At 36.6% G+C, this 17574-nt stretch overlaps 1 protein-coding gene across 1 annotated transcript in view; it reads right to left on the bottom strand.

Moving 5' to 3' along the window:
- Positions 1-17574, bottom strand: part of GFRA1 (GDNF family receptor alpha 1) — a 269475-nt gene that overhangs the window by 46580 nt on the left and 205321 nt on the right. Inside the window, 3 exon segments of the mRNA XM_032225807.1 lie at positions 183-317; positions 9101-9124; positions 9127-9209. Coding sequence (XP_032081698.1) covers positions 183-317; positions 9101-9124; positions 9127-9209 — 242 coding nt within the window.

The following is a 17574-nucleotide window of genomic DNA, read 5'->3' as shown; positions in this document are numbered from 1 at the left end:
CAGCCAGCATTCGTTTAGAGAATATTTGCCTTCTTGGAATAATGACGCTGACAAAATAATCTTTGCATCTTTGTTATGTAAATTGATTTCATATTTGTAATTTCAGTGTACATGATCTATTGGCCTGGAATCATTTTATAGCACATAAAAGCATGTTATAAAGGTAACATAAAGGTACTCACTAAGGCATGAATTATCCTGGAAGAAATTCAGAAATTTCAGACATTCTTCTATGTCATTGCCACTGCTGCCGCAATCACACCAAGGTGCAACGCTGAGATTATTATAATTTAAATAATTTGGTGTCATAACTGTGCCTATTGGGGAAAAAAAAATCAAAAACAATATTTTGTGATCACTTTTTTAATCAGTCAATCCTTACTGTATAAATCCAAAAGGCTACTCTAAGATATAAATACAGGTTCTATAAATGCTCTGTTACTATGCACAACTCCCCCTCCCCAATATTATACATAGTATCAAATAAATTGAGTATTTAAGATTTCTATAAAGTCAGGTATTTCTAGATAAGTTAATACTATCATAGATAATAATTCATAGATAATAATGGTAGCATAAAGAGACAGTAAATAAGTAAAGTAAACTATAGAGCTACTGGAAAAACCTTTGTTCAGGAACACTGTACTGCAAATATAAATATATAAATGAATTTAGAATGGTATCCAAAGATATGAACAAAATAAAATATTATAGGAAATTGAACTTATTGAAATTCTATTTCAATAAGTTCATAAAATATTGAGGTTGGGATATCCAGTAGTGAGAGCTGCCTATATGATTTTCAATAACCTAGTATTCTTTTTCTTAATTTATTTTTATATTAATTGCTTATCTTATCTGTTACCAACATTTATTGTTCAAGACAATGAAGAAAAGTATGAACGAATAGTATAGTGACAGAAGTAGCATAGGTTTAGAGTGTAAGCATAAGCAAGGTTTCAGTCATATTCAGTTCAAAACTTTGGAGGTGTTTTTCTATGTGAGGTTGTTGGCTGTGTATATGGTAAATGTGGCTTGATTTATTATGAAGGACACTATGGGTCCAGCAGTAACTGCTTTAATGCATCAGTGAAGAATATTTTAATTCTTGGCTCTTCTTTAAGAGCCAAGGTGGTGCAGTGGTTAAAAATGCAGCACTGCAGGCTACTGCTAGATCAGCAGTTCAGCGGTTCAAATCTCACCGGCTCAGGGTTGACTCAGCCTTCCATCCTTCCGAGGTGGGTAAAATGAGGACCCAGATTGTTGGGGGCAATATGCTGACTCTCTGTAAACCGCTTAGAGAGGGCTGAAAGCCCTATGAAGCGGTATATAAGTCTACTGCTATTATTCATATATTAAATACTATTTTAAGTATAGAATGACAACTCAAAAAGACTTACCATTTAGTGCTAATGTATCAATAATATAACGAAAAGCATTATTCAGTTTCATTTATTTTGTAGCCTTGAAGAATAACCAATAGGGCTAGGTAATCTTAAATAAAAATTATAATATCACAAAAAGTACCCTGTGAATCTAAAATATTGATGATTACTAACAAAAGTGCTTGTTTTTAACCCTAAGTGTATTTTAACTGTAAAAGTACAGAATAAATAGTTAACCCAGAATATCATATGGACATATTGGAATATTTCAAAAATTTGGAGCAACAGCAAAGCAGCTTTCTCCAACATTATGCAGTCCAGATGTGATATATTGTAACAGCCAGCTGTTTACCATGTTGCCTTGGAATTCTGGGAATTATAGTGTAAAAAAGAAATAACTTTCTTCAGAAGAGTTCAGCTATAAATATGTTATTCGTGATACATTAATACTTTAAAAAAGTAGCATTAGTTAAACAGCAACTCTGATGAAATAGTAATAATCATGTAGTAATAGTAGCATGGTTAAATACCCAGATTAATAATGTAATGTGAAACTGGGAAACAGGAAAAAATCTGTGTTTCACATTTTCTGAGTTTTTGAAAAAACAAAAATATATTTCAGGGCAAAATTACTGACCCCTATTAGCAATATGTTCCCTATTATATTGGTTTATAACAAGCATAATTTAATTCACTAGGAGTCTTGGCTGAGATTGTGTAAAAGAACTGAATTGCAATGAAATTAATAGTTGCCATAGTACGAATGGGAATCAGGTGTATGTACACAAGGGCATATTCACCTATTCCATGATCTTTAATTGCTCTTTTGAATAGAATGGTAAACCTACTCTCTGGATCCATTTGCCAATTCTGATGAACAACTCTAGTGATGATAACTGCCTACTGTCTACAGAAGCTTGGCAAACTCTGGTAACAGAGCTTTGAATTAATGAATTGCAGGTAGAAGAATACAGACAAACAAACAACTATTACAGGTCCTATTAATCAAAGATTAATGAAAGATAAATAGGAAGGTTAAATTGAAGAATGATCCTTATCTCACATGCATACTGCAATCAGGAATAAAGAGGCTAATAAAGTTCTCCCATTCAAATGAGTGCAGCAATAATAGCCAAATATTGTATCTAGGGCACAATTTATATCATCAGAAATAAAGATATTCCAAATAAAAACACAGAATGAAGTTGAGGAATACAAGAAAAGTGAGCTAGTATGGGAAATGCTTCTAAGGGCAGTTTCTTCACATGGGAGATGCAAAGAGGTATTAAATAGCAATAGCAATAGCAGTAGACTTATATACCGCTTCATAGGCCTTTCAGGTCTCTCTAAGCGGTTTACAGAGAGTCAGCATATTGCCCCCAACAATCTGGGTCCTCATTTTACCCACCTCGGAAGGATGGAAGGCTGAGTCAACCCTGAGCCGGTGAGATTTGAACCGCTGACCTGCTGATCTAGCAGTAGCCTGCAGTGCTGCATTTAACCACTGAGCCACCTTGGCTCTTAAGTCGGGCTAGAACCATTAACGTAAGAATAAACTGTGTGTCTGTGTGTGTGCACGTGTCTGTATATTTAAAATCATATCCCTAAAAATAAGAAATTGGAGGAGTTTCAAAGTGTGCTATATAGCAAGCAGGATGTGTCAAATTGTTCACTGTTGAACAAAATACAGAGTGGATTACTGCTGCTTAATCCACACATGGTTTGATCAAACTAATAGTTATAATTGTGACAAATAATTCAGATGATCCATTTTAAAGATCACAGTGTACCCCAGAATAAACAATTAAGTGTTCACACATATACAGGGGCCAGTGAATATTTAACTAAATATGTGACACACTACTTTCATCTGTTATTTCCTTGTTTGTTTTTGTATAGTTAATAAAAGTTAATAAACCATTAATAGTGATAGTGATTTTACATACTTCTCATTGTTTTTAGCTTTGTTGTTTGCCATCCAGAGTCATATGTTGTGAGATGGGCAGTTAGGTAAATAAATGAAATAAATGAAACAAATAAATAAAAGATAGGGTGAAGACTTCCTGTTCTTCCTCCTCCTCATTATGCAAATTGTTTGCAAGAGATTATTCACATCATATGAAAACAAATAGAAATCACTTCCTTACAAATTGCTGAAGTACCTATGTCTTTTTCTAGAGTCTGCTTACAGAAATGACTCTGATTGAAGCTATTTTAATTATTCAAAGGGAAATGCGTTATATTCTATCCCACATTAACAGCATTATACGGTTACAGTACTATATATCATTATTATATGTGACAAGGCCTGGGAGTCAGGAAGTGTGGCTGAGCCTATACATTGGTCATGTTGATTTGAGATGAACGAGTTTGGTTTTTTTTTTAACCTCAGCTGCTCTCTCTGCATGTTATTTTTGTATTTTATTTTAAGATTGTTATCCCACCCAGGGTCATGAATTTGGGATGGGCAACCCAATAAATAAACAACTATATGTGTAATCCAGTTGACATACACATTTGCCCAAAAGGATAGCTAATAAGCAGCAATGGGTCAGTTTGTTGACATGTATGGAAGGATAAGAATCAAAGAAAAAGCTTCTGTTTAATCTGGAATTTGTAGCAGTATTTCCCAAAACAAATAATATTGTTTTTTTCTCATTAGCTTCTTAGCCAAGCCATCACTTAGTCAAGTGATAATAAGTTGGGCAGACAGTTGTTTTGTGGGACCACAATCTTTTTTTCTAAAGCCTAGATCAGGGGTGTTAAACTCGATTTTATTGAGGGACACATCATGTTGTGTTTGACGTCAGGAGGCTGGGCTGGGCATGGCCAGGCCACCATCACTCCTGTTGGGGGTCCTTGTGGTGGCCCACAGTGCCTTTGCCAGTGAAAATGGTCTCCTGAGCTCTGTTTTCGGCTGCCACGACCTCCTGTAACCATCTGCCAGTGAAAATGGAGCTCAGGACAATTTTTACTGGCAGAGAATTGCAGAAAGCCACGGCAGCCAAAACAGAACTAGGGAGCCCATTTTCACTGGCAGAGGCACCGCCGGGCGGTCCTTCACTGTTTCCAGAGTAGCTCTGTATGCCAGATCTAAGCCCACCCTCGGCTTGAGTTTGACACTTTCCTCTTTTCCTGAGGAAAAGAAGAGGCATGGTCCCTTCTGATATAGAAGAATCTTAAGGAATGTTTTACTGTGGTTAATTTATGGAAGTTTGTGGAATTTGTGGAAAATTGCCATTTAGCATTTATATGACTATATATTTTGCATGGCTTTGTTTGTTAACAATGGTTACTCTAACTGAATGTATTGACTGATAAACTAAAGATATAGTATTGAAGATAAAAAGAGATGCAAGCAAATTATGGTGATTTGGTGATCGGACCTGGGTACCTGAGAGACCGCCTCCTGCCGATTATCTCCCATAGACCGATTAGATCTCACAGGTTAGGTCTCCTCCGGATTCCATCTGCCAGCCAATGCCAGCTGGCGACTCCCGGGGGAGAGCCTTCTCTGTTGCAGCTCCAGCCCTCTGGAATGACCTCCCCGTGGAGATCCGGACCCTTACTACCCTCCCGGCCTTCCGCAAAGCCACCAAGTCCTGGCTGCACTAGCAGGCCGGGGGTTTGTGAAACTCCAGCCCCATGGAAATTGTGAATGTTGCGTCTTTTTTTTAAAGTGTTGTCTTTGTCTATTTATTCCCCTTCCCTTGTCTGTTGTGAGCCGCCCGGAGTCCTCTGGGAGTGGGCGCATACAAGACAAATAAATGAAATGAAATGAATGATTTGGCTATGAACAACTGTCAATATTTGAGCTGGAACACATAATATTAAATTTCATAATACAGTAATTGTATTCCATAATAAGCTTTTTGAATGTGTAATTTCAGTAAATAGAAAGTATTTTGAAATGGCATCTTCCAAAAAAGAACCACTTCATGGGCAAAACATAGGCAAAACACTCTGTGATAAAAATGGGCCAATTGCAATGCAACCAAACTATTAATATATAACATTACAATAATCAATTTAACTTAGTATTCTATGCTGATGGATGGTCTGGTTTGCCAAAAACACAACTGAAAGACTGATATTTTTAAAGATTTTTTTTTTGTGGTCTGCAAGTTTCTCAGTGTAACGAGAGTAGACAAAGCAAAAACTCTTGTTTTCATCCTTCTTGTAAGTAAGAAAGGAGAATGTGTTTTCTCTTCAGATTCATATATCAACTTATGGTGGTTCCTCAGGATTTTTCTACTGAACTGCAAAAGATGTTTTGCAGTGATCTTTCTAGCATTTGAAAAATTCCTTAGCCAATGGAAACATGAAAGTGCACTTCTGGCTTTGTTCTCTCTTTCTTTCTTTACTTTTTCCTCTTATTTTCCTAATTCTTAGTTTCTGTTAGTTTTTATTTTCTTATTTAAAATTTAATAAAGTTATTACAGAAAATAAAAAGGAAAACACATGAATGTGTCTCTCTGCAAGCACTATAATTATTGTAATGCTAAATTGAAGTATGTTTCAAGAAAACTTCCAGGAAAAGTTATCGTATCTGGGACTATTTGTCAGAAGCTGTTATTCTGAGCTAACCACAGTATTAAACCTATTTCCTACCAGCAGCTAGCATTTATACATTACTTCACTGAATTATGTCTAAGATGCCTAGTTGTTTCTACAAAAGTCTATTTATTTTATCTGTAGCTAATTAAGCCATCTGTTTGCATTTTCCTCCATAAAACTTATTCATGAGATTGTTCAAAATTATCATACATTGCAAGTCCTCCTAAATTACTACTTTGGTCTAAGAAGAAGACAACATTCAATGGTATGACAGCATTTCTGTGATAGCTACTGGTTCTTGATTTTAAAAATGCAATAAGACATATTGTTTGGTTGGGAAAAGAGAAATGTCATTACCTTGAGCCTATTTAGATACTTTCAGTGGCCACTTAAATGTCATGGCTTCTGGCTTCTGAAGTATCCGTTTTTCTGAAGTGTTCACTGTATTTCTTTTTGTCCTGCTATCTGCCTGTTCTTCTGAACAAGCATATTTTGTTTTACTTATGTTTACCTAAGATCATATTTCCTCAGAAAATATTTCCTTAATATCTACTGTATATACTCGAGTATAAGCCTAGTTTTTCAGCCCACTTTTTGGGCTGAAAAAAGCCGCCTCGGCTTATACTCGAGTCAGTGAAAAATTTGCCCGAAATGGAGGAGAAAAAGGGGCGGGGCCATGCCGCTGGTGACACTCGTGAATGGCCCAGTGCCCCTGTGAGTTTCCCCTCCCTCTGTGTCAGTTTGCCGCGCAGCGCGCACCGCACCATCCCCCCTCCTCATGTTCTAATGTAATGCAGGGCTGTCTTACGATTCCCCTTCCTCCCCTCCTGCCGCTCTGCAACGATGTCCCACCTCCTCCTTGTTATGGCAAGCAGCCACATAGCGATGTCCCACCTCCTCTGGTACAGTGATCCAATGATAGGAATCACTGTGCCGTGTGTCATAGGAGGCGGGACATCGCTCCCGCGGCTGCACGGGACATCATCATCACAGCGGGACATCAGCATCATGAGGTGAGTGAAGTATTTCATTGAATACACCGCTAGTTTACTGTTTTTTCTTTGAAATAAATATTCAAAAACATTATTGGTATCTATTTTTATTTTTGAAATTTACCGGTAGCTGCTGCATTTCCCACCCTAGGCTTATACTCGAGTCAATAACTTTTCCAGTTTTTTGTGGTAAAATTAGATGCCTCGGCTTATATTCGGGTCGGCCTATACTCGAGTATATACGGTATATGAATCTGATTTGCTGTTTTCTCACCTTCCAGAAGCAACAATTAATGTTTCATGACAGGTGCAAAACCAAAGGTCATGTTTTGAAAGACAGTCACTGAAGCAGTGATGGTATTATGAAACTAAATATCATGTAAGAAATAAAATTTAAAATACTTTTGCCTTTGTTGGAAATGACAGATATGCCAAACTGTTCAATAAGTGAAATAATAAGGACAATAATTATTTTACATCAAAAATGTTTTACAAGCAGAAAGATTGAGAACAGAGACTTGCAATTTATTACTCAAACCATTTATTTATCTTTACTCAAGTAGAAAAAAATAATAATGATGATTATATACCAATTGATTGGAGGACATTTAAAACCTGATATAAAAAGAGATATAGGCTAATATTAGTTACATGTACTCTGACTATTTTTCCTATCTATGTACGGAAAGGAGAAAAACTAACTGGGCATCACTCCTTCCAATTCTGATCCTCTTAGTTTAAGTAGGAAAACTAAAGAAGATCATAACTACTGAATCAGCCAAATATAAATACAGGCATCCCCATGAGTGGAAATACCAATTGTCCTGGCTTTTTTGCTGACAAAGTAATCTATAATTGCTTTCAGCCTCTCATATGAGATGGCAGGAAATTGTCTCTGCACAATTAAGTGTTCTGAAGGCCTATGTAGTACTAATATCTATCTCAAAAAAAGAGCATATTTTACTGTGCACTGCCACTGTAATACTGAAAAGACTAACTTTTATATAACACAACCAATGTTGCAAGAAGAACTCCATTGTTGTTGTTGACCCATTACACTGTGAGCTTCTGATGGATGGTGAACTCCTAAAATGAAGACAAGTCACACCAAGAATATTTGCAAGCTGTGCTGATAAGTGTTCTGTTAAGATATTTAAATTTAGTAGTTGGAGCAGTGAGGTTGGGTAGTTAGCCAAAACACACAGTTAATAGTTGATTGGATGGAGATTGCTAGTTCCTGCGTGAACAATCTGCTCTGTGATTGGTTGCTGTGGGCATGGGGGGAGGGGTTCCTCCCCCCCTCTTTTTCTTCTGTATGCCCTGTATGCTCTGCGATTTACCGGATGATGCTCCTGTTTGCCTGACTATCTTGTTTAGAGTATATATAGATGTAAATTATATTTATTTCTTTATAGAAAACTACAAGATCTCTAACTTCATTAGGATACCTGCTATGCAATTTCATGGCATGTTCATTACAGCAGTCTTCCTAAATATAAATCCCTTGCAAAGTATGGACTTCAGGTCTCAAGATTTTAGTCAGCATGGCAAGGTTCAGAATTATGAGAATTATAGTCTCTGTGTCTGGATGTTGTCCAGTTAGAGAAGGCGGTTCCTCAAAGCAATGGGATATTCCATGACCTTGAGAGGAACATAACACTGGCTTTATTTTATGAACAAAACTATGCTACAGAAGAAAAAGGTAATAGTAGGCCTATGTTTTATAAACAATTCATCAAATTTTTCAAAGAAGATCTAGTTATGTGATATTCCCTTGTCAGATTATGTGAATGAATTGAAGCAGTGGAAAGTAATGAATTGTTAGTCTGTGACAATATACCCTGAACTAATGTTGGATAAAAAAAATAATTCTTGCAAATAGTGTACCTATGTGGTATCTTTCCTTTTATAGAAGCTTTTCCAATCCCTTGGCATCCTTTTTCCTATCTGTGTTCATTTCAATCTTAGCTTCTTTATGTATGAGATTATAACTTGGGGAAGTAAGTTGATTTTCATTTTAAAATTAGTCTTGTATAGCCAACACAAACTTCAAGTTATCCATGCATTTTGTTTTTTTCTCATTATTCTTTTCTCCTGTTGATATCAAACAACAAATCATATTTTAGATATTAAAGAAAATGATGCTCCCCCCAAAATAAGCCTTACCAATAAGCCCTGAGTAAGCAAGGAGCAATCAGCATAGTTTTCTTTCAGGCAGCTACTAACAGACCGTGACTCAGGCTGGCAGTTTGTGAAAAAGTCTGCAAGACGAGATCTGCAATGTGGTATAAGAGAGAGAGAGAGAACAAATAAAAACATATATTTAATAAAAAAAACTATCAAACTTCAGGTGATCTTACCTTTTGTACTTCTTTCTATCAATATTTAACTCTTTTTATGCATGTTCACAATCAAATGTTAAGACGGTTCCTTAGAAAGGAAATGTTCAGCACTTATGTTGATGCACATCAAAAAAAGGTGTGAAGATATAATGGGCAAATACTCTCCTAAACCCACACAAATTTTGCTTTGAAAATGTACATTTTTATACTCAGCTATCTTCCCCCCGAATATAGAGAACAGTATAATCTATCAACAATATGTTCACTGTATTTTTTTTCCATCAGTGTTTGAAGTATATCAGAAGGAAACTCACGTCTGTTCAAACATATGGTTAATTTTTATGGATTTATGTATTTATTTGTATTCTACCTTTATTACTTTTGCAAATAGTTCAAGGCAGCTAGCATATCCAACATAGTTTTCACCTCACATTTTTCTTCCAACAATTAAAGAGCCGAGGTGGCGCAGTGGTTAGAGTGCTGTACTGCAGCCACTTCAGCTGACTGTTATTTGCAGTTCGGTGGTTCAAATCTCACCGGCTCAGGGTTGACTCAGCCTTCCATCCTTCCGAGGTGGGTAAAATGAGGACCCAGACTGTGGGGGTGATATGCTGACTCTGTAAACCACTTCGAGAGGGCTGAAAGCCCCATGAAGCGGTATATAAGTCTAACTGCTATTGCTATTGCTATCAGCCAATCACTGGATTGACATGAGAGAGAGAGACTGACTGGTTCAGTCACTCAGTCTGGCTTTCATGGCTAAGGCAGGACTTGAACTCATGGTTTCCCCCTTTCAAGTCTGATGCCTTAGCCACTTGACAAAATTGGCTCTCTAGATACAAATTGTCAATGATATTGACAATTTCATAATTAACTTATTTTTTTAATTAATAGTTGCTATAAATGTTGTGTAACATTTTTCATGTGACATTTAACACTTCTGAAAGAATTTTACATACAAAAAGTGTAGAGTGGAAATAACATAGGTGGACTGGGATTCACTAAAATGATAGGAGTATAAAGAGGCTACCGATAGAACATGAATTTACTACGGAAGCGCTTAAGAGAAGCACTACCTTACAAATCCTGAAACTCCCACTGTGATAATAATTAAAGAAAAGACCTTCAATCCCTGTTCAAGAGTAATCCCTAATTATGTTCAGGTGGTGCCAAGTTTACTGGAGATTAAATTTGGCATCATAATCCTTAAATGGTTACTTACATGATTAGAAGAAAATTCAACCAAACTTTATGGAATGTATAGGCGGATCTTTAATCAACTTGTTTTGTCATAAAGTATTTTTTTTATTGTTTAAAAGCATTAACAATTACACGTACCATCCTATTTTCAAAATCATCTCAAAATAGCCAGTAAACATCAATCTAAAACTAAAATAAAACCAGGAGCGGAAAACACAGAACTATGCAAGCAAAATTATCCCAGTAATATTGCAATGGGTGACTGTTACTAAAGAGTTAAATTATTTCTCTTGACTATGAGAAAAAAATAGCTGAAGGGGAGTTTACTTTGGAAAGACCGTTGGATTAAGGTGAATAAGCAGCAAGATTAGCTCTGGTTTTGGGTCTCCTCCTACCATTCTTTAAAGACAATGCAGCAATAATACCATGTCATATAAAAGCAGAAGCTGTCAAATTTCTGTTTTATTAAATCTATTCAGTTTGATTCTCAAAGAGGTATTTACCAATATACATATTGTATTTAGAGATATCTTTTAGAGACGGCTAGTTGACTCAACAAATAATTTTAGAAGCAAGAGAATTTCCTGACCAGAAAAGGGTCTAAGGCAGGGGTATCAAATTTGCATAATCACAGTGCGTCACATCACGTATCATGACTTTTTCCCCCTTCGCTAAACCGGGCACAGTCAGCACATGATGCATCCAGCTGAGAGCCGTGATTTGACAGCCCTGGTCTAAGGTTAAAGGGGAAAGGGATGAAGCAACTTCAAATTAGAAATCATGGAAATATCTTTCTAATGTAAATAACAGTACTTTGTAGAAAACTGAATGTGTTTCCCTGAAAAAATATATATATATATTCTAATTTTACGCGGGACAAAACCCGAATAAATGTCTTTGGTATTCGGGTTTTGTCCAGCGTAAAATTAGAAGTGTCTTGGTGATGTTTCGACGAAGTCTCATTCGTCATCTTCAGGCTTCGTGCTTCCAGGAGCAATGGAATATATGTGTGTGTGTGTGTGTTTGTGTATGCTGGTCTTGTTGTATTTGGTCTTTTCCCTGTAAGATTGAGATTGTCTTGCAATGTTTCGGTGCCCATCTTCAGGTGATGGCGAGTGAGACCTTGCAGAAACATTGCCAGACAATCTCAATCTTACATGGGAAAAGACCCAAATACAACAAGTGTGTGTGTGTGTGTGTGTGTGTGTGTGGTGTGTGTGTGTGTGTGTGTAGTGTAGGTGTAGGTATATGTACCACCAAAAATGCACCAGGTCTTATTTTTTGGGGGGGGATGTCATCCATTGATTCACCTCATTTGCGTGCATTGCCCCTGATCTCCTTTTTGCTGTCAGTGGCCTTCAGGAACTTCTGTGGCTGGCAATGCTGACAGGGCTTCCTAAAGGCCTCTACAGCTGATAACAGAGATCTGGATTGATCTGGAGCTCTGCTATCAGCTACAGAGGCCTTCAGCAAGCCTTGCTGGCTGCAGAAGAAATGGGCCGTCAATTTTGGGTGTGCAAGGCCTGACTGCAACTATCTGAAGGTAAGTAATAGGACAGCTCAACCCCCTCATCCCCACTCTAGCTTAATTTTTACCCATGCACCCTGGAGTGAGCTGGGTCTTAATTAGGACTATTTGAAGGTACCGCTTATATTGGGCGCACCTGTAAAATCAAGCTAGGACTACTTTCAGGGTAGGTCATATTTTCAGGGAAACACAGTATTTATTCTGCTTGTTAATATTTGGCTACAGCAAAAAACACGTAAAGGATATGCTCGTAACTTCTCAGATTTCAGGAACCCAATATTTCCCCAAATTCCACAGAAGAATTAAAATGTGTCTGGCCCTCATTTTGAAAATAAGCAATACTGGTTATATTTTTAATACACTTCAGTATTCATTGAAATGTGTAAGCCAAATAATTGAGACCTTTACCTTTTTTTTATTTGAAATAGTTGAAAAAAACATTGATGTCTGGAATGATCTGAAGCAATTATCACTACAGCCTTTTAAATGATTGTTTAATTGAACTATGAGAAATTCAGTACATGCTCCTTGTAAAGTGCATACTACGTATTTGCAAAGGATCAAGGGCTCTGTGTTCAGCACATCAGAACCTAGTTTGTTCTTTTCTTTTTGACTCTGTTGACACAGTCCTTGTTCACTCTCAGTGATTCACCTGAATACAGAAAGGTGTTGAACTTACAACAGTTATAAGTATAATTGTAAACAAGCAAAATGCAGGAAAAAATTATATTCTAGGTCAAGGTAGACAAACAGATGACTCTCCAAATGATGCTGAATCACAATTATCAGTATGACTGAACCCCATCTGTTTGGTCACATATTTTTTTCACTATAACGGGAATGGAGAGATATTTCTGGGTATCAGGCCGATGAATGAGAAAAACCTTCTAAAGGTCAGAGATAATCTGTCTGGAAAGTGACTATTTCAATGAGGATTGGATCAAAATTAGATTTTAATGAGCAGGAAGAGAAGGAGTGCTTGTATGATTTTTGTTTGATCCTTCATATAAGAATTTTACTCTTATGAGATTTTGTATAATACTATAGAGGGCCCTCAGGGATTATGTCTGTGAGGAGATAGGAGGGGTTGGAATGAAAAGAAGCATAAACATTCTTTAACACAATAGTGAAAATAAAATATTGTACATGCAACAAAATACATGCAAAACTAGTAAAAAAGAAAGAAAGAGGAAAACATGGTTCTGCTGGAAGCCACAAAGTCTGTCACATTTTACTGATATTGTATGTTGGTAACAGTGGTTGGTTTCCATTCTTTTTACTCCCAGTTTGCTCATGCATGCACATGTGCTTGCACGCGTTGCTTCTGCATATGCGCAGAAGCATCTGGATGGGTGGATGGAGCCTCCTGCCACTGCAACTACCGGTTCACTCGATCCGGGCTGAACCGGCAGAAACCCATCTCTGGTTAGTAAATGCTAATAGGAAGCAGCCATCCACAGCAGAATCATATGGCTGATTTTCTTACCATTCTAAAAATCTTGCTGAAGAGTATTATTTATATATTGCCTTTCCCAGGTAAAACAATTTTATGGTCATCATCTGTAGAGTTGGGCTGTCCTCCACGGTGGTGTAACTCCAATCGTCATCTGAGCTGCACCTTTCACACCATGGGCAAAATGGGTTCCAAAAGAGGTGAGCTGGGAGCATGGGGTGGTAAGCCTCTGTGGTCCTGAGCCGCTGGCAAGCCCACAAGAAGGACAAGACAAACAGCAAACCATACAACTACCAGATAAGATGGACCATCTCTCCCCCCTAGAAGTGAAAGGTGTTATGGAACAAAGACCTAGCCGTATGACTACCAGACAAATGGAAAAACAAGCTAAAAGGCAACAACTTCAACAATCACCGGCCATTGATCAAGGAGTTATAGCAACAAGTTCAGAAGCCGTGAGAGGAGCTAGGCCAAAGGTTAAACAGGCCATGCAGGAGGCTCTAAAAAGCTTCAGGTAACCAAAGATGACAACTAAGATTTTAACATGGAATGTCAATAGACTGAATTCTCCACAGAAGAGAAAGAAAATATTGCACTATCTTAAACAGTTTAAGAATGACATAATTTGTTTGCACGAAACTTATATTAAATCAACCGATCAAAAATATCTGATCAACCCAAAACTTGGTCAACATTTTGTAACTTCTGCTATGGAAAAGAAAAATGGTATAGTTGTATACCTAAGAAAAGATATGAAAGTTGAATTAATTGAAGCAGATCCTGATGGAAGATACATCGCGTTAGATCTAATCCTAGAAGGGAAAAAGACATTGCTTCTGGGAATTTATGCTCCTAATCAACAGCAAGATGGATTCTATAGAAATCTTCATGCTAAATTAGTACAGTGGGACTATAGGTCTTGTATACTATTGGGTGATTGGAATGGCATTATAGATACCAAGAGAGACAAGAAGATTTCTCGTCCAAACATCAAGATGCGAGCAAAGCTACCCAAATCCTTTTTTGATATGATGCACGACTTTGAAATGAGAGATATCTGGCAAGAAAGAAATGCAGAGGAATATGATTTTACCTTTTTTTCTGATAGGCATCAATCCTTCTTTAGGGACTGACTTCATATTAACCACTAATGATTTGCTTTCTAGGGTGAAGAAGACAAAGATTGCGGCTAGGGTCCTTTCGGATCATAACCCAGTTGGATGGAATTGGGAGAGGTGGTACAGGCAAGAAGGTCTTGGAGATGAATGAAAACTTATTTAGATATGAAAAGTATATCAATGATTGTAAAAAAATTGCTAACTGAATACTTTGTTTTTAACATGAATAAGGGTACACCTATGGAATTTGTAATGGGATGCAAGCAAAGCGTATATGAGAGGAGTATTGATAAATATAAATAAATCACATAGACATAAACAAGGGGCCAAAACGAACAGAGTTGGAGGAGGAAATTAAGACGAAGAGCTGGAGGTAACAATGAATCCAGGCGATACAAAGGTCAAGGAAGCAATCACCATATTAAAATCCCAGTTTGATATGTTGATCTCTGACCAGGTAGCCACCAGTTGTTATACACAAAGCAATACTTTTTGTAATGCAAATAAACCTGGCAGGTGGTTAGCTTATCAGATTAGGAAAAAAAAGAAAATTCGAAATATATCTAATTGACCTACAAAGGGAAGGAGGTGTTTCAACAGGATGAGATTCAAAAAGCGTTTCGGGAATTTTTTATAGAGTTGTATAAGGGGGATAAAATTAATGGTTTAGATATAGACAAATATTCTATATAAAGAAAAAATACCCTTAGTTAAAGAAGAACACAGGCAAAATTGAATCAACCAATAACCTCGGGGGAAATCTTACAGGTAATTAAACAGTTAAAGTCAGGAAGGCACCAGGCACAGATTGCTTGACAGTGGCTTACTATAAAAACTTACAGTTGGAAATGGTAGAACCTCTTAGAGAATTATTTAATAAGATTCAAGTGGAAGGTAAGGTACCTCCTTCATGGAAGACAGCCTTTATATCCTTGATACCCAAAGAAGATCAAGATACTACCCAACCAAAAAACTACAGACCTATTTCATTACTTAATGTAGACTACAAAATTTTTACTAAAATACTAGCAAATAGGTTAATGCTGGTTATCCAACAATTGATACACGCTGATCAAACAGGTTTTATACAAGGGAGACAGATGAAAAGTAATGTTAGATTAATTATTAATGCATTAGAATACTTGGGAAAGAACAATCAAATCCCTGCTGCGTTCATATTTCTGGATGCTGAGAAAGCCTTTGATCGAGTTAATTGGCAATTTTTGCTGAAGATATTGCAAAAAATGCAGATAGGAGATAGTTTTTTACAATCAATTAAAGCAATATATCAACAGCAAACAGCTCAAATTATAGTCAATGGAAGTTTAACAGACTCTTTTCAAATTGGAAAGGGTACAAGACAGGGCTGTCCTTTGTCCCCACTATTGTTATTATAACTTTGGAAGTATTATTGAATAAAATATGGGGCTTGGAGGGCCTAAAAGGAATTAAGGTTAGACAGCAAGAATACAGAGTGCGGGCTTTTGCGGATGATTTGATCATAATATTGGAAAAACCGCAGGAATCCAGTATGGTTTTAATGAATACGATTAATCAATATGGTCAAGTGTCTGGTTTTAAAATAAACTTAGGGAAACGAAAATATTAGCCATAAACCTGAATACTAAACAAAAGGAGGAATTAGGAGGAATGTTAGGATGTGAGGTAGTCAGAAAGGTTAATATCTTGGAGTTAATATTTCAATCTCAAATGGGAAATTATACAAGTATAATTATGAACCACTCTGGCATAGTATACAGATAGAGATGAAAAAATGGGAGAAGTTACATTTATCTTTGCTGGGAAGGATCGTGCAGTGAAAATGAATATTTTACCAAAATTTTTATTCTTTTCCAAAAGTTACCTATACTTAAAAAAGATGCGAATCTTTTAGAATGGCAGAAGGGTATCAATAAATTTGTATGGGCAGGAAAGAAGCCGAGAGTAAAGATGAAAATAATGCAAGATATACGCGAGAGGGGAGGCTTGAAACTACCCAATTTAAAACTATATTATGATGCAGTGGTATTGTCTGTAATTAGTGATTGGATCAATTTAACTAATGATAGGATACTGAACCTTGAGGGATATGATCTGGTACATGGTTGGCATGCTTACCTGTTATTCAACAAAAAACTGGACAAAAACTTTAAAAGTCATATTTTAAGAATGCTTTACTGTGGGTCTGGAAAAAATATCAACATATATTAAATGATAAGATACCTATGTGGGCAATTCCTAGACATGCAATTGAAAATATAAATATAGCACAAAACAAGTAGAATTACTTATAGATAGCTTCTTATTTTGGAAGGAGGGGCACTACAATTAAAATCCTTAGAGGTACTAAAAGAGGAGAAGGCAGTTCAAACATGGTTCCAGTATGGGCAATTACAGGCCAGGTGGAGAATAGATCAAAAATTGTCCAAGTTGAGGATAATTTATTTAAACAAATAAGAGATCAAAGTTTAATGCATATAAAGAGGATATATAATGTATTAATACAGATAGATTCGGAAACAGAGTTAGTTAAAGATTGTATGGTAAAGTGGGCTCAAAATATTGAAGAACCAATAATGCTGGATACATGGGAAAAAATTTGGGTAAGAAATGTGAAATTTACACAAGCTCAAAACCTGAGAGAAAATGTTTACAAGATGTTCTATAGATGGCATTTAGATCCTAAAAAGCTGGCTTCTATGTATCCGAATTTACAACCCAAATGTTGGAGAAGTGGTTCTCTCGATGCTATATATTTCCATATATGGTGAGACTTGCTAAAAGGTTAAGGCATTTTGGATAAAAATATGGTGGATTATGCAAAATATCTTTAAAAGAAGGATAAAGTTTACTCCTCAGTTATTTTTGCTAGGTATAAGTACTGACTTTACAGCGGTAGAGACTAACTTGATTCTGCACTTAATAATGGCAGCAAGACTGTTTGGTGGCGCAATACTGGAAGAAGGAAGAACTGCCTACAACGCAAGAATGGACATTGA

The sequence above is a fragment of the Thamnophis elegans genome, chromosome 10 (genome assembly GCF_009769535.1).
Source record: "Thamnophis elegans isolate rThaEle1 chromosome 10, rThaEle1.pri, whole genome shotgun sequence".
NCBI lineage: Eukaryota > Metazoa > Chordata > Lepidosauria > Squamata > Colubridae > Thamnophis > Thamnophis elegans.
This window is presented reverse-complemented; position numbering and strand designations above follow the sequence as displayed.